Source organism: Medicago truncatula, chromosome 1 (genome assembly GCF_003473485.1).
Source record: "Medicago truncatula cultivar Jemalong A17 chromosome 1, MtrunA17r5.0-ANR, whole genome shotgun sequence".
Lineage (NCBI taxonomy): Eukaryota > Viridiplantae > Streptophyta > Magnoliopsida > Fabales > Fabaceae > Medicago > Medicago truncatula.
The window spans coordinates 47,033,969-47,059,335 of record NC_053042.1 but is presented as its reverse complement, the minus strand read 5'-3'; the positions used below and the strand labels follow the sequence as shown (position 1 = coordinate 47,059,335).

The following is a 25,367-nucleotide window of genomic DNA, read 5'->3' as shown; positions in this document are numbered from 1 at the left end:
GGTTGACAATTCTTTCTCAGTGGGATATTTTTGATTGTTTTGATTTTTGGTATTTCTATGTTGTAGTGCTAGTTTGTTGGTGAACATGGCTGCTTTTCCTTGTATAGCAATTTAGGTTTCTTTTGATTTTAAGCACAGCTTAAACTAGATGCTAGATGTTTATTTGCATCTTAGGAGTAGTTTTGGTTTGCTTTCTCTTGTACGTTCTCTCTTTGTATAGGGTTCAGGCCCTCTCATGCCTTTTATTGTTTTTTAGCCTTTATAAAAATAAAAATAAAAAGAGATAAGGTCACGGAGAATGAGTCGTTAAAATTTTAATTGGTTTGTTTACTAACAACACATAGGGGTGGGAATAGTGCGAGGCGAATCAGACTTTGCTTAAATAAGTCAGACCTAGTTGAAAAAATTAAAGCATAAGTCTGACCTATTAGCATGTCAAAGACTTTATTTTAAGTCTGACCTGACCTTTTTAAAATTCCGACATGGCCTACTAACTTGTCTAAAAAGCTAATTTGTACTAATAATTTTAAGGGTTAATAGGCTTTTATCCCCCTGTCATTTGGGGGTCTTTTGGTTTACCCCCCTATGAAAAAAAAAACTAGGAGATTCCCTCCTGTAAAATAAAGGTTCTTTGGTTTACACCCCCACAGTCAACAGTCAGCATCTGATTGGATAAATTAGATGACATGGCGTGCTGACATGATATTTTTTTATTATTTTATTTTTTAAAATTCCCACGTGGCATAATTTTTAAAAATACAAAAAATGAAAAATAATAAAAATACAAAAAATCTTTTTATTTTGAAAAAAAATCTGAAATTTTTTTAATTTCTATTTTTTTCTATTTTTTATTTTGATAATTAAATTTCAGAACTTTTAAATATCTTTTTAATTTAAAATAAAATCCGAATTTTTTTTTATTTTTTAAATTTCGAAAAAAACCCCAAGATATTTTTAAAAAATTCATATTTTTTTAATTAAATTTCAGAACTTTTAAATATATTTTTCACTTAAAAAAAATCAGAATTTTATTTCTAATTTTTTAAATTTGGAAAAAAAACTCCCAGATATTTAAAAGTAGAGAAAAAATCGAAATTAAAAAAATCTGAATGTTTTTAAAAAATCTGGGGTTTTTTTCGAAATTTGAAAAAATTAAAAAAATAATTCGGATTTTATTTTAAATTAAGAAGATATTTTAAAGTTCTGAAATTTAATTATCAAAATAAAAAATAGAAAAAAATCTGAATGTTTTTAAATAATCTGGGGGTTTTAGAAAAACAAAAAATAGAAAAAAAAATTGAAATTAAAAAAAGTTCAGATTTTTTTCAAAATAAAAAGATTTTTTGGGTTTATAAAAAAGATTTTTTGTATTTTTATTATTTTTCTTTTTTTTTTATTTTCTAAAATTATGCCACGTGGAAATTTTAAAAAATAAAATAATAAAAAAATATCATGTCAGCACGCCATGTCATCTAATTTATCCAGTCAGATGCTGACTGTTGGTTGTGGGGGTGTAAACCAAAGAATCTTTATTTTACATAGGGGAATCTCCAAGTTTTTTTTCATAGGGGGTAAACCAAAAGACCCCCAAATGGCAGGGGGTAAAAGCCTATTAATCCTAATTTTAAATATAACAATTGACCTATTAATAAAAAAAAGGCTAGTAAGTCAATAAAATTTAAATAAAAAGGCATATATATAAACTTAATTAATCTTTTTTCAGAAATATGTGTGCACGCATTTGTAGCAACTACAACTCAATGGTGTAATGAGAGCCATGTGTCAAATTGAGTATTCACCCAAATTCCACATCGGATAGTGAGAAGAAAGACAAATAGAAAGTTATACTATTCTAAATATAGATAATTAGTTTGAGTTTTTTCATCACAACATCTCTGGTCTCTAGGGTGTATAAGGGGCTCGGGTAGATATGTACCATGAGAGGTTTCCAATTTTTCCGTGAAAAAATTGTAATTGAGTAATTTGCAATTTTGCTCTAATTGTATTGCAGTTGTGTGAGAGTTTAGAGAGTTTGCAATTTTAACCGTGCAAAGATTATATGAGAGGGTTTGTAATTTTCTCTTGTAAAAAATTGAAGTTTGAGTGATAAATACTTTTTTGAGTTTGTGGATGTAGGTATAAAGTGGCAAACAACAATTGATATTGCGAGTTTTTTATTTTGACTTTTATTATGGTTGTGTTTTCACTTTTGGAGTTTTTCTTTGGTGGATTTTCCAAGACTAACATTAGAGCAAACGTTCTTGGAGGAATAGAAAGCTATATTGCGTCATTCATTTCAGAAGAGGTTAGTTATCATCTTATTTGTGTTTTTTCTTAGATAATGGTATGTCTACTTTGAAGTTAGACATTCCTTTGTTTAGGATGAACTTCTCCATATGGAAATGCATAAGCCCAAAATTCATGGAGCATTTATGAAACATGAATGAGAAGATAGAAAATTTGAATAATGCCTATTTTTCAAATGTGTTTTGTCACGAGAATGTTCTTTAACTCTTTGAAGATGAAGCCGACAACAAAGTGAAGATATGTGAGAATTTGGATGAAGGGAGGATAAGTTGTGCCCAAGTGGATATTCATTCAAGTCTCACATTGAGCAATGAGAACAAAAGAGCTAAAGAGTTATTATAAATATGAAGAATTAGTTTGAGGTTTTTTCACCACAACCTCTCTAGATTCGTTGGTGTATTCCAGGCTTGGATAGTCAGATGTCATGAGATGGTATATAATTTTTGGGGTTAATACCTCTTTTCGTTCCTGTAATATGATCGAATTTCAGTTTTGGTCCCTGTAAAAAAAAAAGTTTAGATTCTGTCCCTACAATATAACATTCTTCCACTATATAATTTGGAAAACATATCATTGCCTTCATAGAAGATGCCTTGATCCCTACATAGAAGATGTGGCATATGATTCCATTTAAAAAAAAACTAAAAAATTAAATATGTCTCCAGTCAGCATGACACGTCAACAGATTCTGCTGACAAGGTTAAGTGAGGGACCAGTAGTGGAAGAATCTTATATTGTAGGGACAGAATCTAAACTTTTTTTTTTACAGGGACCAAAACCGGAATTCGCTCATATTATAGAGACGAAAAGAGGTATTAACCCTAATTTTTACAAATGTAAGTTAAAGTCCCACATTGGATGAAAAAGTTAAGCTTAAACAAGATATAAGTGATATGACTCATAAATTCAATGTTTTAAGGTTTTTGGTGAAGATGTGGTGACCAACTCACTTGTATAGTTGTTCTAGTGAAATGTGTTGATCAACATAGTAAACCCCCCTTATGGCCCAATATGGTATCAGAGCTCTGATTCGACTTGATGGTGGATTGGGCGAGATTTCTGGTAATGGATTATAGACATGGAGAGTCTCACACTTGAGGGAAAAATGTGGTGATATATCATGTGTGAGTTAAAGTCCCGCATTAGATGAAAGAGATAGGGTTGAACAACATATAAATAGATAACTCATAAATTCAATGCCTTAAGATTTTGAGTGAAAAAAGTGTCCAACATAACTTGTGTGGTTGCGTCCTGATCCAATCCAATGAAAGCATAAATATATTACAAACCCAAATCATTGCCTTCATAAAAGCATAAATATATTACAAACCCAAATCATATTAATTTCAACAATTCACCATCCTTTGTAACTAGCTTGCTAATTATTAAAGGCCCTCTCAGCTCTATGTGCTCCTTTAAATACCTTATTTTCTAACCTTATTACCACATTGTTCAGCCTAATTTTTGCATACAGCGTGTATAGCTAGCTTCCAATACATTCATGAAATTATATATGAAATATAAATAGCTAGTTAGTGATTATATTTATTTATGGGCATTTGAGTTTTCCTCCATGTGTTTTGAGGGATGCATAGCAAGGACACATATCACTGTTCCCAGATGTGCCTGGTGGGACGCAGTTGCATTTTCTACAACAACTTGTGCATGCCCTCATGCATATCTTTTGTCTTGACGCTTTGCTGCACCTATAACCACACTTACCATTGCAATCTGCAACATACAAAGTAAAAGATAATAATCTAACAAAAATTAACAATTTGCAGGAACAGAAAATATATTCAACTGAAAATTAATATTATCATCCAAACTCACATATTACATATGTATAAACTTAAAATTGTCAAAGTATCATTTTCATTCTTGTGTTGCAATAAGTTCAATTTTGGTGATTGAAATTTTGAAATCTACCATTGATTCTTTTATTTTTAGTCTTTTTTTTTATTTGCTTAGCTTGTAGACAAGGGACACATCTTTTATATTTAATTAATATTATAATTTATTAAAAAAAAAATTTAATCAAGATAGTTACCCTTTTTTATTAAGTATTCTATGTTTAATATGAATACTTAATTTATATATATTTGGATAGTTAAGAATTCAATTCATCTAAATGAGTATCATGATAATATTTTTAATAGATAAATATACAACATAATGAATTTTTAGAATTTAGTTATTTTTCATCTTCCTTTTAAAACCCTTTATTTTTAATTTAATTTAAACCTCTAATATGTTTGAAGAATTAGTTACTCAGCAACTATAAACACTAGATTCTGAATTACTTTATCCTTCCAAATATAATTTATATCCCATCAATAAGATTAAGTGTGTACATACACACACATACATACATAACGATATTTTTTTTTTTTAAATTGAAATTGCAATATTGGTTTTTCAACTTATTTTTATGAAAACCTTAAAGGCTATTGTGTTGATATACTTGTACAATCATACTAAGAAAGTATAATTAGATAACAGATATTTCAATCGTCTTGAATGCAACAACAATTGTGTCTCTGCTAAACAAGTTCCACCTCTAGGGTAACCCCTTGCTACACAAAAGCCGGCACAAGGACCTGATCTACCAAGCAACACATATTCCACTAAAGCAGTGTAATGTTTCCTCTACTCCTGTAACCACAAAATATGCAATGTACACAATTGCAAAAAATGTAATAAGGAGGAGGTTGATGTTGGTTTCTATTCTATTTAAATTTTAGTATTAATTTTACATGGTTTACAAGAAAGACCTTGCAATATTATATATGTGTGATTTAAAAATGCCTTAAGTTTTTAATAATAAATTATTCACTATATACTTTCATCTTATCGAATTTCCTGCTTTTCCATTTTGTAAAGAAATAATAAAATATCCCTTTTAATTATTTATCTCTCTTACCTATTTGTGCAGCAACAATGTGTTGATTTCCACTATAGATCTCCAACTGAAAAATTTCATCAAAAAGGAGAAGAAAAAAAAAGTAGCAACATGAGTTAGTAGAAGGTGACTCAATATTTATATTTAGGCAATGAAGAGAAAGAACATATAGTAAAATAAATAAAGTATATATATACACATAAAAGAACCATTTCTACTTGTACCTCTTGTATCAAGATGAAGCAGAGAAGTACCAAGATTAGTGTATTTTTGGTGAAGACCATTGTTACGAGAAGAAATTAGATTGAACAAGTTTTAAGACAAAGAGTGTGTGTGAAGTTAGAAGCTATGAGTGTGGCTATTTATAAGGAAAAATATTGGTTGTTATAATGTACCAGCTCAGCTGTATGTATCAGGAAGAAAGTGATCATCATAGTTCAACAAACTTCCCCTATTCATTTATTATGGATGGATGTGGATTTTGAAAGTTTTCTAGCCGTGAGTGAATGAAAATGACCAAAGTGATTACCTAAACTTTAGTTTACCATTGTCATAGGACAGAAACGTATTCTTTAGGTTATCTCCCTGTTGTAGAATTCTATTTTAATTAAGTAGCTTTTATTTACCTTCTGGCATAATTTATTTACAATTTGAATTTACTTTAAAATAAATTATATAAAAATATGACATGAATGATTATATTATGACCAGATACTCAATCAAACTTCATGTACTCGTTCACAATTTAATTGTTTTCTATACTTCTAATGACTATAGTTTCATCGGTTTTTTTATAAGAAAAAAAATTCTAGATTTTTTTTTTACCGATGAAGCATTTGGAGTTCGAACTTCAACCCCTTCATATTTCAATGCATTATTCTTACCAACTAAGTTAAGTTCACGTAAACTAATCACTCTCTTTTTTCCTGGGAGATTAATGAATTTCTATTAAGGTCAAATTGATGAAAAATATTCACATTTTCCACTCAATTTCCTTCATTTGATGGGATGTTGAAGATATAGCATTAAAATAAATTATAATAACCATAGGAAAGATAGATGTATTAGTGGTGCTCCTCTATCTACTTATCTATTACACTCCATGATATATCTATATTATCGTTACAAATATTTAACATCATATATATGATGTTAAAGTGTAAATTATTCGTACTCGTGAGTTTAAATCAGTTGATAGAAATATTACATAATATATTTAGAGGTTGGGTTCAAACTCCGTATACCTCATTTCTCCATATTTAAATTTTAATCTTAATCTTAAATTGTATCAAAAAAAAAAAATCTTAAATGGAATGTCCACCATGCAATGTCACTTATAGCCACGATATCTATGAATGCAAAATGACATTAAATTCTGACACATCAATGCATTTCAATTTTGTCATTGTGCAATTATAAGAGTTTGGGTAAGTTGTCAAAGATTTACCCCATTCCTCCCAACTGTTTTTGGTCCAAATAAATTGGGATATTTTAAGTTTAATTCTTATTTAACTTTATGGTTTTGTTAACGAGTGATTCCGAGGCACTCTTTAAGCATCCTAAATTTAGTAATTATATATTTTTAAAAAGTCAACTATTATAATTTCCAATGCATTTAATACACAACTTTTCATTAAAAACTTACTATTTAAAGTGTTTAACGAGTGCGCCGAGGGCACTCGTTAACATTTCCCTTATTGTTTAGTCCTTATAAAAAAATTTACACTCAGTTTTTAGTTCATTCTAAATTCAAATTTATTTAAGGTCAAATGCATCTAAAAGTCCTTTAAGTTTTTCATTTTTCTCAAAGTCGTCCTTTAAGTTTCAAAAGTCTCAAACAAGTCCTTTTAGTTTTTGAATCGTTTCAAACAAATCCTACTGTAGATAGCAGAGTTGATAATTGCTTCCTTGAACTCATCTTTGGTACCAAATCTGGCTCCTAACACCCACTTAAAATTAGTCATCTTTTTATGCATGGCAAATGGTGGATAATGCTCTTTGTTGCTATCATCTGAATCATCACCATCATACTCTAAAATGACTTGTTTGAAACGATTCAAAAACTAAAAGGACTTGTTTGAGACTTTTAAAACTTAAAGGACGACTTTGGAAAAAACTAAAAACTTAAAGGACATTTAGATGCATTTAACCTTTATTTAATTATGATTAAACTCTTAAGTTTTTAAACAATTTTTTGTGACCATGTTAAGAACGTTGCTAAAAGTTTCTCCGCAACAAATTATGCTTATTATTTATTGATGTATTTATTATTATCATAAATGCAAAAAAAATATGTTAAATTGAAAGTGAGAAAACTAATATTAGTTAGAGGGTGCAATTCAAAAAAAAAAAAGTACTTAATGTTTGTATTGAAAATTCAAAAAGATCAACTATTTTGACACAAATTTCTTTGCAAAAAGAAGTGATTTTAGAACGGATGAAGTAATTTTTACCTATGTTGTGGTGCGAAATACCCACTGGTTTAAATTACCAATATGTGTTTGAGAATTTTGTGAACCATTTTTTGAGGAATCTCTCCTCTTAACCACGTTTTCTGCCGCAACAATATTGAAGGAGTATGGGTTGAGTTGCACATACACAATGTAATGTTTGTTAAGTCATCTAAGTTTAAGGTATACTCCTTGAGAGCAGTTTACCACTGATCCTCTTTTCTTTCTTTTTTTATCAAGTAGTTTAGTGGTTAGAATTTATACGAGGGACACCGATCCTCTTTTATTAACACTAATAAAAAATAACTAAAATTATAGTTAAAATAAAAATTAGTCTATAATTAACTTATGTGTTTTTTTGAGGGAAGTTCACTTATGTGCTATTAGTAATTATGTTCTTTTTTTTTAGAAAATTAGTTATTATGTTGTTTATGGAATACTGATATTGGACCTGTTTACAATTCTGATGTGATAATTGGACCTGTTTACAATTCTGATGTGATAATAAATGATAAATAGTACTACCTTCGTCCTTAATTATAAGACCCTTTTAAAGAAAAAAATTGTCCCTTTTTATCCCTTTGCTATTTCCAACTACATTAATTATTTCTTTACATACATATCCCTATTAATTATACATTTTTTTCTTCAATCAACAATAAATAACATGTTGAAAACATAAATCATCTCTCTCTTAAAGGATAAAATTGTAAAAACAATACTAATTACAAACATATTTAATATAAATATCCACTATCTTAATTTCCGTTATTTTCTCTAAAGGATTCTATAATTAGGGACGGATGTAGTAATCATTAGTATTTTGTTAGTACTTAAATAACCTTTCAATACTTGTTGGGGCTTAACATTCATCATTTTGAATAAATTAACAAAGCGAACAAGAAATATTGTGAAACGAATTAGAGAGATTCAATGAATTACATGTGGAAAGAGAACTAACGACATTTGCTAGCCATGAACGGAGCAAAACGTTAATATGCCCACAGGAAGGAATATCTCACGCACGTAGAATCTCACATATAGCCTATAGTGCAAGTTTTAGATGGAATTTGAGTGGTATTCTTTACCTAAAGATAGAATGGTAAGTGATCTATTCTAGCTTAATTAAAAGTTATAATTTCGAATCCAATCATGTGAATGCAATTGTGTTATATCTTTTAAGAGAGAGGTTTGTCACTCATTGCAGTCTTATCTAACTTGAGAAATAATCTCTACAGTTATGTTCAAAGGATATTCAGTTCAAACAAAAAAAAATATGTATGCTAAAAGAGTCTCACACAACAATCCAATTGAATATAACCATTTAGATACATCATGTTATATAAATAATGGGACTTGATTTTTCCAATAAAATTTCACGTCCATCATTAATGGTTCTGGTATGTGGATATATCAATGGTAGACAATCCAAATAGATAGGATTAGATATCATATTAGGATTTTATACAGGTGACCCGATTTGATAAGGTGAGGAATGTATCTTTTTATAAACTCTAAACAAATTTTATCTTTAATCTATGTGGTACTTAAAAAATAAGATGTATTAAAAAAATCTGTTTTGGGATGGTAAAATAATATGCATTGGGCTCAGTAAAAAAAGGCTGAAGCTACGATTCAATCGGATTTTACACATAAAAGTATCCGATTGGGAGCAAAATTGATGTGCATATATTAAGCAACATTCAATAACCTATTTGGGTTGAATTCACCAAAACAAAATTTGTTTTAGAAATATTTTTTAAAATAAAAATTTGTCAAAAAAATAAAATAATATATTTTAATAAATGGATTATATAGATTTTATGTTTAACGGATTGTAGTGAATTTTTTAAAAGAAATATTAGCGAATTGTTAATGATAGTGATTCATTCATTATCATTCAAATTCACATTCATCTAATCCATCTATTTTGTCAACCATATATGGTGCATAAATGAAGTTAATGTTGTGTCATGCACAATTTTGTTTTCACTATTAGATTAATAAATCCCACCATTGCATCAAGTAAGAATATGACTTACCGATTCAATAATAGCAAACATATGTGCGAATGTGCAACACTATTTTACAAATGCGCCATAGAATTAGCCTTTCATGGTTGCTTTCACCAATCGAGGTTAGAAAACTTTTATATACGTTGCACTTTGTAAGGCATGTTAATTTGGATTAAGGTGGTGTCAACAACAATAACCAAGTCTTAACCCGGCATGTGACAATTTGGGTTAAGGAGACAAAAATGAATATTAGGAGACAAAAATGAAAGTCCAAGCTAGTTTCTAATAGGCATGCACAACATTAAGAAAAGTACAATTAAAGAATTGACATAACCTACTTTACATGACATATTCTAGCTACTAGCTACCATGCTTAAAATAAGTAGGCTTTTGACATTAAGAAACTTTGCTGCTAAAAGAGGGAAGGACCTTGTTTGTGTTGACAATGACATGCAATATGCATCCAAAAACTTTCGCAAGTTAAATAAATATAGAGTTGCGTACAACCTATAGTTTTTTATTTTTAATAAGTTGCGTATACTGCTAGGGAAATGTTTGGTATATAAGGCATGTAAAGTGTTTTCCATCTAAGATCCGTGAATCAGTAATTTGTTGAAAATATCTGGTACACGGTTCAGTTGTTGTGGTATATCTTCATATACAGACAATCATGAATGTGTTGATATACATTAACCAATGTTTTTTATCATCTGTTAAGATGTCTTATTTCACCATATCAAGTAAAAATAAATCACTTTGAAAGCTGGAACCCAGATAACATATCAAATTTTATCTATGCTACAACCTGATAATATCAGAGACACATGGAAGCTGGAATCAAAATAAAAAATCCTGTTTGACACCATCAATGGGTTGAGGGAAGTGAGATTCACTTCATAGATCTTATTGTAATTTGTATCAACTTAGGAACAAATAATATCTGTAAAACATATCATGAGACATGAGTAATAAAACTTTCTTTCTGGCAAAAAAACATGATTTGTAAAATTATAAACCTTACTATGAGTATCTCCATTCCATTGTCCAAGTAACTTCAGCAATTCATATCAATATCTAGAAACCATATGCATGCTTACGAAGCCGACCGCGTTAACTTGAGAATGAATTATTTCTTGCAACTTGGCATCCAAAATGTGAGAACCTTTCTTCACATGCAATTCTGTCTTTTATTTAAGGTGGGGAGTGTGAATAAATGAACAATGATATTATGCTGCAGGCAACTATAATACAAAAACATACATTACATCCGATCAACTAGAATCGAACCCAGCATCTAGTGCATTGTGCCATACAATCTCCCTTACAATCAATATTATAACCCAAAACTTTCGGATTTCGAAGGAGAAGGTTCCTAAGAGATTTTCCTTCAATACTCCACTGCTCCTTCAGGATCTTTATATTAGCTTTCAACTCTTCTTCTAAATTACATCCAAGAACTTCTGGAAATTTTTTAAGCAACTTGGACAAATCATCATCAGAAAGATTTAAACTCCTTAGATAATCTAATGTTCCATTTACGGACTCAAATTTGGGAACTTCCTTCTCACGATCTTCTCCCCAATAAGGAGAATGAACAAGGCCAAATGCTTTTCCAAGAATCTTGTCCTTTTCTTCATCGTCGAAGTTAAATGCAGAAAGAGCTTGTCTACATGCTTCCCACATACTCCGATCTTCATCATTTGTGATTACATTCTCTATCTGTGTCGTAGAACGCAATATCCAATGGTTGGTAGAATGATTTGAGGTCCATTTTGCTTTTGCAAGACTTGGCAAAAATCTGATATTTGACGATGGAATACTGGAAGAGGCACCAGCAAGATCAGCCTGCACGATCGTACACAATTTTTAGACTCTGGTGACCATTATTATCCTCCTACAGTCCTACCAGTGAATTCTTTTACATCTTGTTGAATGTTCCAATTTCCAACTCTGGCCTTTGGATCTGTATGCATAGGTTTAATATTGATGGTGTGCATGAAACATAAACAAATAACATTTTTAAACTGATATTTATCTTTATTTGAACAGAGTAGTATTCCATAGCAGAATTCAAAAATCTTAGATATTGAGTTCTTTGATGGATATCAGCTGGAGATAAAATGTAACCTATATCTAGGTATATTGAAGAATATAAAATGTATCAAGAAACATTGAGCATTTTTCTATACTATAGTATTTTCAGCATAAAAGTCAACCTCCAGAACAAAAACTGGATTCTTTTCAAGGTTTGAGACAGCTAATAGCCTAATATGTATGGTAAACATAGTCTTTTAATTTCAGACTGAAATTTGACCAACTAAAGTATGAAACCATGAAGATATCCTTTAAATACAAAGTCCTAAAAGACATTGGGACTTTAAATTCCAGTCTATGGTAAGTTAAATATGTCAGTGGAGCAATACTCTCAATGCGAAATCTCCATGATTAATTTGGAATGCTTGCTGTTGAAAATGCCTCATAGGAGGAGGAGCTGTTAAAAACATCAAGTACAAGAGAGCACCCACTCTCCATATTATAGCCACCGTAAAACGAATCAGAATGGAGATTGATCAGTGTAGTTAGATAGTGGCTACAATGCTATAGCATGGCAGAATTTGAACAAATCGCTATTGTTCCCCGATGCACTATTTAGTACAAAATGTTGTCAAATGGCGGCTATAGCATTGCTATAGCACTGTTGCATAGCAGAACTCAAACAAACTGCTATTTTTTGCGATCTGCGATTGACAACGCTGAGGTCCTAACTCCAAAGAAAGATAAACGATTAATCTACTAAGCATTCTTTGAAAAATAGCTATCCAAGAACACTATAACGCTGACCATTCAACCAGCTTAATGGATTGTGAGCAATGAAAAGAATACCATACTACTACATCTATATCAGCAAAAAGCATTGGCCATCAACTAGCATATCGTTACTCACCAGTTTCCACTTAGTGAGCCAACACAGAATAACCAAATTCAAGTTTTTTTTCAACCATTCGCCTACATCATTACTATTTGCATTATTACTATTTACTGCTGACAGAAAAAGAGAAGCCTTTTAAAGATTTACAATTAAACATTTTTCACTGATTAACACATGTTCTAAAAACGGTTCCAACCTTTAACTTAACAAGACAGAGATGTTTTATTGAATCGGGTCAGACATAACTTAACCCGCACCCAACAGGTCATGAGGACTCAAAGACAGGATGTACAACTGCAGGTTGGTGATAGGGTATTAGTTAAATTGCAACCATTTCCAATTATTGCCAAGATTGGGATGGTAGAATACAAGCTCCAACATCTTGCAGAGGAAAGAATACACCCAGTTTTTTCGCGTATCCCAGCTGAAACTGTTTAAAGACAGTGTAATGAGCCTTACATACCTCTTCCTATGACAACCAGTGAATTAGGTCCTATTACACAGCCAGTAGCAGTTTTACAGACCCGTGAGATCATTCAAGGACAGCAAGATCTTGTTCAGTGGGAACACTTGGGGGAAACTGAAGTTACCTGTGAGAACTATGTCAATATCCTACATCAGTATCCTAACTTCAACTTTGAGGACAAGGTCGATTTTAAGGAGGAAGGTATTGTAAGGAAGCTGCCAGCTATGACAAAGAGAAGATAGCCAACAAAGCATTCTAGAAGAATAGATGGGGAGGCCGAGGATCCAGGAATCAGGGAGAGGAATGCGGCAACGGCTAACCAACTCAAGGCTGAAAGATCTTGTGAGACGATTAGTGTTAATAGAGTGAGGATTGCGAATCCTTAATATGGATGATTTGTGTAAAGAAATTCTCCTCTTCCCTTATTCTAAAAGCTCTCTCCTCTCCTCTCCATATATTCATACATTGGGAGTAAATTTTCACCACAATTCAATAATACAGTAACCTTCAATTCATTTTGTCCCATTACACCTTCCTAAACAAGACCATAGAGATAAATCTAAACATGAATAGTTCACTAATCAATACAGACAAACCATTTCCTACATACATACACATACAAAGCCACCACAACCCATAGAAAATAAATACTAAGATGCACACTTACCTTACAACACAAGAACTGTGCTGCAGAATCAGTAGCGAGCAGAGGGGAATTCAACTGTTTACCAACCATACCTGCATTAGCAAAAAAAAATAACACATAAAAAACAAATTGTGACAAAACAGCAATAAATTACATTCATTTAGCTATGAACCACCAACACAGACAACAAGCACGAAACTACACGTTGATACTGATAATAATTTGAAAAGGTGGAAGGGATTAAATATAACCACATATGTCGATGCTCAGTATCATGCCTTCAATTTAAAGTGTCGGTGGCTCGGTGCTACACAGACATTTATAGACTAGAAATTGAAATGAAAAAAAAAAATGAAGAAATAGAAAAACAACCTTTCCTACATACACCATACTGATAAAACCAAAAAAAAAGTCAACACTCTAAGAGAGTCTCACACAAACAAAAACAAAAAAACAAATTGGTCATGTTATGTTGAGATTTTTTAAAGTAAAAAACAGAACAAGAATTTCCCATGTAGAAAAGAAAGTTAATGTTTTTGGGAAGAAATAAAGAGACATGGAATGAATGAATGAATAAGATTGAAAAGGTTAAAGCTAACTAAACCAGAGCGGCGAGAAGGTGAAGGCGATGCGAAGTTGAGACACTCCATATACCATTCACTTGCACGATACCATAATCAAGAAAATCACTGTTTTTGGTGGTTGAGAAATTCTTAGATAATATTTTTTGTTAAATAAAATACATTAAAATCTTTGCAAAAAGAATATTACTATCAAAATAACTTGAAATAATAGGATGAGGGATGCTAACACCAATATCTTTCCAACACTCTTTTTAAGGCTCACATCTACGTATGTACCACCACTTTCCGTAAGTTTGTTATTTTTTTTTTTTTTGATTTAAATCAATAAAGAAACTAATATTAAAAAAATGTTAAAAACAAGTGTTATACTAACACTACTTATAATAGGAAATGGTCTAAATGTCTTAACCTTTAGGTATTTAAGTTTGAGAGGTTGCTTGGATAAGACAAGTAAATCTTGTAGGAAGTAAGATATAAAAGTGGCAACATAGAAAAATTTGATTTGACACACATGAAGAAAATAAAAATTACATTAGTGTTGATTCAGGGGTGAAAGGCCTGAGTATACTTCTTTTTATATTAGTTTATAGATGATTTTGTTCTGACTTCAATTAAGTCTCCATTAGTAGACGATAAAATTGATTTTTTAAATTAATCGATTATTAAATTGGATATTAACCGTGGTGGAGGGAGATTGTGAGGATTAGAGATGGGATAGGTGATGGTGGGGAGGGCTGGTTTACAAGTTGTGTTAGGAGGAGGGTGGGGGATGGAGCTGATGCTGATTTTTGGCGAGATTGTTGGTGTGGTAGTGTTCCGTTGTGTGCGTTTTAGGCGGCTTTATGATTTAGCTGTCACTAAAGTTATTTCAGTGAGGAACATGTTTTTGTTGGGGGTGGAGGGTGATGGGGGGGCGTGGTAGTGACGTCGTCGTTTATGGGTATGGGAGGAGGAATTGCTAGTAGAGTGTAGGGATTTATTACTGACAGTCACTTTGCAGGAAACAGAAACAGACAGGTGGATGTGGTTGCCGGATCAGATTTCTGGTTATACTGTTCGTGGTGTATATGACTTGTTGACATCACAGGAACAACTTCATGTTCATCAAAATATGGAGTTAATTTGGCATAAACAGGTTCCTTTAAAAGTTTCTATCCTTGCTTGGCGATTGTTGAGGGATCGTTTACCTACTAAATCAAAATTGGTGGAACGTGGGATTATAGCTGTGGAAAATCGGTTTTGTGTAACGGGATGCAGGCAGGTTGAAGATGTGAATCATTTATTTTTGTCTTGTCCAATTTTTGGTGCATTGTGGCCTTTGGTGCGGGCTTGGCTTGGTGTCGAAGGGGTCGATTCTCATACTATCTCATATCACTTTGTGCAATTTATTGAATATGCAGGTGGTTTGAAATCGCGTCGATCATTATTTCATTTGATTTGGTTTCAATGTGTCTCGGTTTTATGGAAAGAATGGAATGATAGGTTATTTCAGAATCGTCAAAGTTCTATACCACTATTGTTAGATAAAGTAAAATCAAATACCTTGTGGTGGTTGAAAGTTAGCAACATAGTCTTTATTTTTGGTACACATAGTTGGTGGTCGAGCCCGCTTCTATGTATGGGCATTGACTATCCTTGATGTAATTTTGACAGGGTTGTAATCTTTATGTGATTGTTTTGGCACGTCTTGTGCTTCAACAATTACAGTGTTTTTAGTAATATATTCCATTTTTGTTTCTTAAAAAAAAAAAGTTTTGAAAATAAAAAAGATAAAATAGAGTAGTATTATTGTTTGGTGGAACGCTATGGATAGTTTTTCTTCTCCATTTTAATAATATTTATCGTAAAAGCCTTATGCATGTAAACTAGTTTTACACATACGTCCATTAAGAATAGAGTGTGTGGTCGTTATTTTGAAAAAACAATTATATAAAATATTGTTTTTTTTGGCAAGATGGTGGGTTTCCATTGGATGATCGTGGAGAACTATTTTAAATTGCATAGTCAATATGCTCTAATAATTATTGGTATGCAGTTTGGGGTATCAACTTAAATGAAACTAGTATGGACATTCGTGCCAAGCACGGGTTAGAATTTCGTTATCCTCAATATAGAGAATATTGTGATGCATCAAGTGTCAATTAAATTTCAACGTTGGATAAAATATTGGAGGTTGAAGAACATATAAGTGAAAAATAAATCATATACTTAAGTCTTAAAATTTTGGATGAAGATGTAACATTATTTTCACTTGTGTGATTGCTTTTTCTACATTGTGTCAATTCACACAAGTGTTGGATCCCCATAAGTCCCAATGGTGATATCATATCCGTTTCAACATTTTTTGGGAGCAAAAGTGGTTCGTGGTGTGGATCGCAGACACGGAGAGTCTCGTACTTAACAGAGAGATGTTAATGTGTCAAGTGTGAGTTAAAATTACACATTGAATGCAATAGTAGATGTTGAGAAACATATAAGTGAAATGACTCGTATATCTAATGTCTTAAGATTTTGGGTGAAGTTGTGATGTCAATCTTACTTGTGTGCTTGCTTTTAACCTAATGTTATGATAATAGTTCCCACGAAATTCTCAACATTATGATGATTTTTTTTGTTAGCTTTTGGTGTCATTTGTTTAATTTTTTATCTTAAATTTTGGTTTTGGGATGTCATTCACTTTCAAGCAATTTTTCATTCAACCACTATTGTATTAAATTCTTTCACTTCTGGTCTTTGGTGCGATTTGACAATGAAAAAGTGTAGACATGTTCTGCTATGTTAATAAAATACATGCTTATTATGGTAGCATAATTACCCAATAATTTCCAACTCCTTCGACAAATTCATAAAATTACCAGCAAGTCATTTATCTCGTGCTTTTTTCATCTTATTTATTTTTCTAATTTACTTTCCCTTTTCTATTAAAAAAAGACACCCCTCTATGAAACAGCCACCAACCATATTTTTTTTTTTACCTTGTTGTGTCTTTATGCTTATTTGATCATCTCATCATATCACAAATACAAATAATCTCACACTTGAGGGAAAGACATTAATGTGTCATGTTTGATTTCAACTTCTCCATTATATGAAAGAGTAGATATTGAGCAACATATATGTGAGAAGACTAATATACACAAAATCTTAAGGTTTCGAGTTTAGATGTGGTGTGAATTTCACGTGTGGGGTTTCTCTTGGTCAAATGTGATCATTACACTCATTGTAGGCACTCTAAGAACTCAGGTCATCGTGATGAATTTTTTTGTTAGTTTTTGGATTTTGTTTGCTTAATTTTTTTTTATATTAAATATATGTTATTGGAAGTCATTCACTATTATTTAAAATACATTCACTTCCGCTTTTTGTGAGATCTAACGATGAAAAAAATGCATGTGTTTTGCTGAGCTGATAAAGTGATATTTTAAAATTATGTGACATTTTCTGAGTTTATTTATTTTTGGGTAGAATAATCACTCGTAAATCTCAAACTCCTGCAACTAAACCATAAAATTACCAATAACTGGATCTATTTTCAATACTTCCACGGATGAAACACTCATTATTTTTTTCCTATCATTTCTCTGATTTTCAAATTACTTTTTCATATTCTTTCTTTTTCTAATTTCATTTCTCTCTTTTCGTAAAAGTTAGAATTATAAACCTCTCTCAATGAAATCACCATCAATCCACCTGTTTAACCATGTTATGCCTCCTTCTGACCTTATTTGGTCATGTTACCAGATCAGAGACGCAGACAATCTCACACTTAAGGAAGATATGTTAAAATGTCAATTGTGATTTAAAGTTCCACATTAAATACAACAGTAGATGTTGAGACACATATAAATGAGATGACCAATGTAAGAGTATATGTTTAATTTTATATTAAATTTAAATTTTTTGTTTTTCATTTTTATGCAATTTTTTTTATTAATCCCCATTATTTTGAATTTCTTTCACTTTGTGTCTTTGGTGAGATTTAACCATAGAAAAACTCTAATGTATTATGCTGAATTAACAGAATATGTGCCTAATTATTAGAATTTCTTAAATGTTATTGTGTTTTTTTTATTAAGTCTAATTTTTGGGAAGTTAATTACTCAAGAATCTCCAACTCATTTTGACTCACTTTATTCTTTATGACCTCAAGGACAAACCACACTTTTTTTTTACCGGTGTCATTTATCTCAATCTCAAATTTCTTTTGCATCATATTTCATTTTCTAATTTTCTTTCTCTTTTCTCATGAAAGAAATGAACATAAATATCTCTTCATTAAATCACCACCAACCTACTTTTTTTTTTTTTATCCATTGTGCCTCCGCTTGACCTTATTTGACTATGTCATATAATTACGGACATAGAGAGCCGCACACTCGGGGGATAGATGTTAATATGTCAAGTATGAGTTAAAGTTCTAGAATTGATGGAATAGTAGATGTTGAATAACATATATGTGAGATGACTCATATATACGTGCCTAGATATTTTGAAAGAAGATGTAATATTAATTTCACTTGTGTGGTTTCTCATATAGTCTAATACGATGATACAACTCAATGTAAGCTCCATTATAATTATTTATTTTTGTTATTTTTTTGATGTTATTTGTTTAACTTTTTTTTTATCTTAAATTTTATATTTTTGATTTCATTTACTTGCAATTTTTTTTTATCAAGACAATATTTATGAATTTTTTTAATAAGTGTAATATTTTGGTAGTATAGTTACAGACTAATCTCCAACTCCTTCAACAAACCCATAAAACTAACATCATGTTATTAGTTTCCCTTATTATTTCTCTATGTTCAAATCCCTTTTTCATCTTATTTCTTTTTCTAATTTACTTTTTCTCTACTCATAAAAGAAATAAAAAAACATCCCTCTTTGAAACCACTACCAACCCACCTAAGATTCACACCTTTCATTTTATCTTGATTTAATGAATTAAATTATACTCCCTCCGTTTTTTAATATAAGCAAATTTTATCTTTTAGATTCATTCAATCAATTATGTATGTGGTTTATATTATAGACCACATACATCATTAATTGAATGAACCTGAAGTCAAAATTTGTTTATATTAAAAAAAGGGAGGGAGTATCATTAACAACTCTTATATTTGAACACCAATTATTTTCAGATACTCATTCAACACTTCATTTAATTTTCTCTCTCTATTTATCTCTTCCTCCCAATATTTTTCGTACTATTTATTATATTCTTCTTCCCAATGTTTTTCGTACTATTTCTTATTATGTGTTTGTTTGACACTTCAATAACTGAAAATGAAGTTAAACATGTGTACTAACGAATACACAATGACAATAGATGTCTAGTAAGAATAGATGCTTAGAGCATCGCCAACGATGAGGTCCTCACCATTTACGATCCGGCAACTAATAGGTATCCCATGGGAAAAAAATTTGAGGATCTTCTAATACCGAGAGTCTCACTTAAGACCCCCAATTCTTAATTGGATCCGACAATACTTTTTATTAAAATAATATGTTAGTATTGAAATGTAAATGATGAAGAGTTATTGTTGGGAACCATTTAGACTTTTTGTTATAGGATCTCCATTGGAGTACTTATTATGTATTTTTAGTAAAAAATTATAAATGAATGATATGTACATATGAGACCCGTTTAAAAACTAAAAATTGGGGGTCTACATTAGGGATGCTCTTACAGTTTGAAACATAAAAAACAAACTCTAAAATTAATGGTTTTGGGCCCACTGAAAAAATGAAAGTAGTAAGTTTTTTTTTTTTTTTTTTCTACAAATAGTGAGTATTGTTGAAAACTCAAAAATACAATAAAATGGAAAAGACTTTTGAATTATTTGATTCAATATCAGAATTGTGTGAAGAATAGTGAAATTAGAATCAATATCTATAGAAAAAATTCAAGAAAATCACTACATTAACGTATGGATTCAAAATTTGCTGCAAAAATAATTAATAATATATTTTATAAAAAAATTACATCATGTGAAAATGAAAGAAAAAAGTATTAAGTTGATGAGTAGATAAAAAAAAGTATGAGTAATTTAATTTTTTCTCATCACAAATGTTTTTTTTTTCATAAATAATATGAACTTAAATAATGTTTTTTATGTACCATTAAGTTAATCATTCCTTATATATAAATAAAAAAACTTTTTTCTTTCACCCTTCTGATCACCCTTGTTTTTTTTTTCTTGCTTCTACAAATAATATGAACTTTTTCATGGAAAGAAATAATATGAACTTAATCAATGCTTTTTATACACCACCAAATCATTTCTTATAGAGAAAAACAAAAAAGTCTTACTTTGAATGATATTTCTTATGTGGAACATAGACATCGATTCTACTAATTTTTGCTACCATATTAAATTATAGCTGCTATGTTGGTACATGTTATCCTTCAAAAAAAAAATGTTGGTACATGCTATATATTTGTTTTTTTATCTCTTATTTGCATATCTTGTGCCTAGTTTAAATGCTATCAATATTTTTTAATTTTTTTTTTATTTTATAGGGAGAAAAAACCTTAATTTTCGCACATAAATTTTTCAAATCACATGAAAAAATACAGCTCAAATTTTATATCAATTCTCATGATGTAAAACAAAAAATATGTAAGCTATAATTAGTTATGATAATGTTACGTATAAGAAACTTCTATACTGAGTTGAAAAATGTCAACAAAGTTTAAGACATTATTGCATACATATAAATTTTCATGGCAAATTAATTTCATTTCATGTCCATTCTCATACATTTTTGCGCGTTAAAAGTTAATTTGATTAAATGTCATAATATCTTTAAATGAAATTTAAGGTGACAATAAAGATAATTGGGACAAAGAAAATCACTGAAATTAATGGAAAAGATTTTGTTGCCTCTTTCTTTGAATTCGGTTTATGTCCATAATTGTTTATTTGGCTAGGTTTATATCCTTTAGTTTTTTATTTGTCCATAATTGTTTATTTGGCTAGGTTTACGACTCTAAGGTTGATTATGTAAATAATATTCAAGATAGTTTTCGTATTTAAATATTATTTACAAATGAAAGATATTTGAAAAGTGATATCTTTAATATATTGAATTGATAAAAAAAGAACATCATTAATTGTAATATCATTAAAAAATAAATTAATGATTTTGTAATGATAAATGTTAGTAATTAGTTGCAAAAGGAAGCCATTAATTACATTAACCGGAACATTCATTTAGAGTTAGAAGTCGTGATTATGCATCTCGAGAAATGAGTCATGATTCAATTTGATTGGATGACAAAAAAAACATTAAATGAGATGAAGAATGTGAAGATGTCACATGTACTCTTGATTTAAAGGAAGACAAATGTTTATAATAAAGATTGATTTATATTCAAACAATCATAACTCGTCATTAGTGTTATTACTCGCAACAATATAATATCAATATTACTGCTTGCATTTTTACAATCTCAATGCAGATAAAACTACTTAAAATTCATATAATATAAGACACTTTAATCAAATTTTTAATATAGACAACTCTAAAAATATAAAGATTGATTAAAATATACAACTCAATGTAAATTTTTTTTACAACTTTTATTAGTTTTGTAAAATATTGAACTCTACAAATCCTTTTCTATTGTTGAGAGGAACTCTACAAATCCATGCAGTCAAACTTCAGTTATTGCAGCCTTGCACTTCATCTTTGATTGAATCCACATAACTGGAAAAATAACAAATTAATAAAATCCAGTCAAAATCAAAGAACAATTGGTCGAAGAGCAATATATTTCAACTGTTGCTAAAGAAGAAAAGTTGATCAATTTTTTTGGCAAAAAGACTATAAAAATATAGAGATAGAAAGAGGATTAAAAAAATAAAATAATGGGTTTAAATAAATTGCAAACTGAGTAGTCAAGAACCAGAAACAAATATGTGATATTTAGAGAATAAAGATGAGACACTATTTATAAGCACTATGAAGAAAAATAATACAAATATTTTTTTATAAAAAAATGGATTGAAATTATAAATGAACAAACATGATTGTTTTGAAATAATTTTGAATTCTATAACTGAATGTTGAAATAATGAAATGATGCGAGGAATGGTTATGGTTGAAGTAATATTTATAGAAAATTATAAACAAATCTCTATTAAATAGTGGTTAAAACTTTCTGTACACAAACACTAATGCAAGAACGATCAGATCGCATCTATGAATATTTACACAAATACGGGTTTCAAACCAATACTAACACGTTGACACTGTCAATAATCTAAGAAAATAAAATATTTGAATCCACTTACCTTGTTACACTTGAGACTATGATTTTCATCTAATTGATTTTTACTATATCATATCTTTATGATTGAAAATATGATCGTGATTTAAAATATGCTCCCTAACAACCTGAAGAGAAAAAAAGAATGGTGTTAAAACTTGGAAGGAACATATGGAAAAGAAGAAGATAAAAAAATATGTTCATTTTTTCAGATTTAACTATGAAACAAATTAAAATATGCAATGAAAGTTAATTAATAGCATTTACACACCATTAAACCATTCATTTTTTAGTCACCATTTACGTTTTTAATCAAAAAAAAAAAGAAGAAATATTCTTTGATGAGAGAGATATGTTGTCATAAAAGAATTAAATGAATAATTGCATTTGCAAGTGCCACGTGTACTTAAAAAAAAAATAGTGCAAATATATATAATAAAGATGTCACTTACTTCCTCCGTCTTTTTTTTATAAGCACTTCCTCCGTCTTTAAATATAAGCAAAATTTATTTTTTAATTTTATTTATTTAATTATTGGTATGCAATTTTTTATTACTTGTTTGGGACTTTTAAAATTTAAAGGATCACTTTAGGAAAAACGAAAAACTTAAATGACATTTAGATGCATTTGATCTAATCTTTAATATATTATGAGTCAGACATTGCATCAAACTTTTTATCGTGTCGTGTCTTTATAATATTAATAAGGCTTAAATATGATAATCGTCCCTGTAATTTGGATCAGTTTTGATTTTCGTCTCTGCAACAAAAAAACTTTGAAATACATCTTTGTAAGAAAAAAATTTGTTTGAAAAAGGTCTCTAGCCCCACTATTCAGCTGATTTGGCATGCTTTTGGTCACGCGGCGTGCCACATAATATGAAATTTTTTCCACGTGGCGTGCCACATAATATTAATTTTTTTTAAAAAAATAAAATTCTGAAAATTGTTTTTAAAATTAAAAAATATGAAAATAAATTTCAAAAAATAATTTAAAAAATCAGAAAATAAATTTTAAAATATTAAAATAATTTTCTGATTTATTTTTTTGTATAATTTTTAAAATAAAATTATTTTTTTTAATATTATATATTCTGAAATTTCTGAATTTTTTTAAATTAAAATTTTCGTAAAAGAACAAGAAATTAGAATTTTTTTTTAAATTATAAATTATTTTCGAAAATATTCAAAATATAATTGTCATTGTTTTCGAAAAAAATCTATTTTTCGAAAATTTAATTTTCAAAATTTTTAATTTTAACAGTTTTTATTTCAAAAAAATTAAGTTTTCAAAACTTTAAATTTTCAAAGTTTTTTTTTCGGAAAAGTATTTTCAGTTTTTTTAAATTTAAAAAAATAATTTTCAGAATTTTATTTTTATTTTTAATTTTTTAATTATGTGGACTGCCACGTGGCGAATAACATGCCAAGTCAGACTTGAAGTGGGGCCAGAGACCTTTTTCAAACAATTTTTTTTTACAGGGACGAAAATCAAAACTGTCAAAAATTACAGGGACGTTTATCATATTTAAGCCTATTAATAAAAACAATTTTTTTTTAATTTGGACTTCTAAAAATTGATCCAAACTAAATCGCGTTAATTGGGATCAAATTAGCCCAATTTTTTTAAATTCGTCATTCAAAATTGAATCAAACCGCATTTCGTTTTTTCTTTAGATTTTTTAAAATCGTAGAAAAAATCATATATAAGAGAAATAGAACAAATTTACTTCATAAAAGGTTCAACAATAAAGAGAACCCAAATCACCAAAAAGAAAAACAACTACACCAATTAGAAACACCACAAAACCAACTCAATGCAAACAAAAGAAAAGTCCCTGCCCCTCCCGACCAAACAACCAAATTTCACAAGACGAGTTTTTGTTTCAAAATCGATCATAACCACACCATAAACACCCCTAACCTAGAGATCCTGTCAATTCGTTTTTGATCTGGTTTTTAATACATTGGTTAAAATAAATATTGCTAACATTATTCTTGGAACAATAAGCTGACCGTGTAACCAAACAAACTCGTAAAATTTGAATTTTGTTTCGATATAAAAAAGTGATCTTTTTTTTAAGAAGTAAAAATGGAATTCCAATAACCAAATATCTTTATTTGCCTCGCACAAGGCGTGCTAGAGAGAAGTAAAAAGAAAAATCAAGGTAAATAAAAAAAATGATCTTTTAATATAGAAAACTCACATCATACTTACCATTCCGTTTCAAAATAATTGTCACTTTAACATTTTTTTAAATGACTCTATAGCATTTTTTTGTTTCAAAATAATCGTCAGTTTAAAAATCAATGCAACTAACTAATCATTTTTTTTAAAAACCATACATAATTATTTTTTTTTGTCAAGTAGCATAGTGACTAGTTGTGGAGAAGTGAATTATCTAAAGTTCGAATCCCGACCCTTACATATAAAATGCATATACATTTTTTTATAAAATCTAATAAACTTTAAACAACTATTATTTTAAAGGTTAAAGTGCACTTTTCTCTCTTAACTTTCAAAAACTTACAATTTTGATCCCCTAAGTACAAAAATTACAATTTTGACCACCTAAGATTTAGCACCTTTGCATCTTTAATCCTTTTGGTCGATTTTGACCAAGTCAACGCATATGTGGCATGCCACGTGTGTAAATATTGAATTAAAAAAAAATAAAAAATGCATCATAATCATTTTATAAATTAAAAAATTTAAAAAAGATATTAAAAATTAAAAAAAGCAGAAAAGATATTAATTTTTAATTTTTAATTTTAGGTAAGTTTTTCGTT

The 25,367-nt window shown here is 29.6% G+C and overlaps 2 protein-coding genes across 5 annotated transcripts; both read right to left on the bottom strand.

The window, feature by feature from the left end:
- Window positions 1–3,495: 3,495 nt before the first annotated feature.
- Window positions 3,496–5,573, bottom strand: LOC25484967 (gibberellin-regulated protein 2). The gene is made up of 3 exons (XM_013614063.3): window positions 5,434–5,573; window positions 5,231–5,276; window positions 3,496–4,038 (listed from the first exon to the last, which is right to left on the bottom strand). The coding sequence occupies exons 1-3, from the start codon at window positions 5,491–5,493 to the stop codon at window positions 3,857–3,859; spliced, it is 288 nt and encodes a 95-aa protein (XP_013469517.1). The 5' UTR covers window positions 5,494–5,573; the 3' UTR covers window positions 3,496–3,856.
- Window positions 5,574–10,506: 4,933 nt separating this feature from the next.
- LOC25484965 (uncharacterized) lies at window positions 10,507–14,499 on the bottom strand. 4 transcript variants are annotated; one of them, XM_024785688.2, is made up of 3 exons: window positions 14,320–14,499; window positions 13,737–13,807; window positions 10,507–11,519 (listed from the first exon to the last, which is right to left on the bottom strand). In XM_024785688.2, exons 1-3 carry the CDS (start codon window positions 14,363–14,365, stop codon window positions 10,950–10,952), a joined length of 687 nt encoding a protein of 228 aa, XP_024641456.1. In that variant the 5' UTR covers window positions 14,366–14,499; the 3' UTR covers window positions 10,507–10,949. The 4 variants fall into 4 exon arrangements, with proteins under 4 accessions (XP_024641456.1, XP_039685825.1, XP_024641457.1 ...); XM_039829891.1 differs by having other exon boundaries at window positions 14,315–14,476; XM_024785689.2 differs by lacking the exon at window positions 14,320–14,499 and adding an exon at window positions 13,967–14,062.
- Window positions 14,500–25,367: the final 10,868 nt, after the last annotated feature.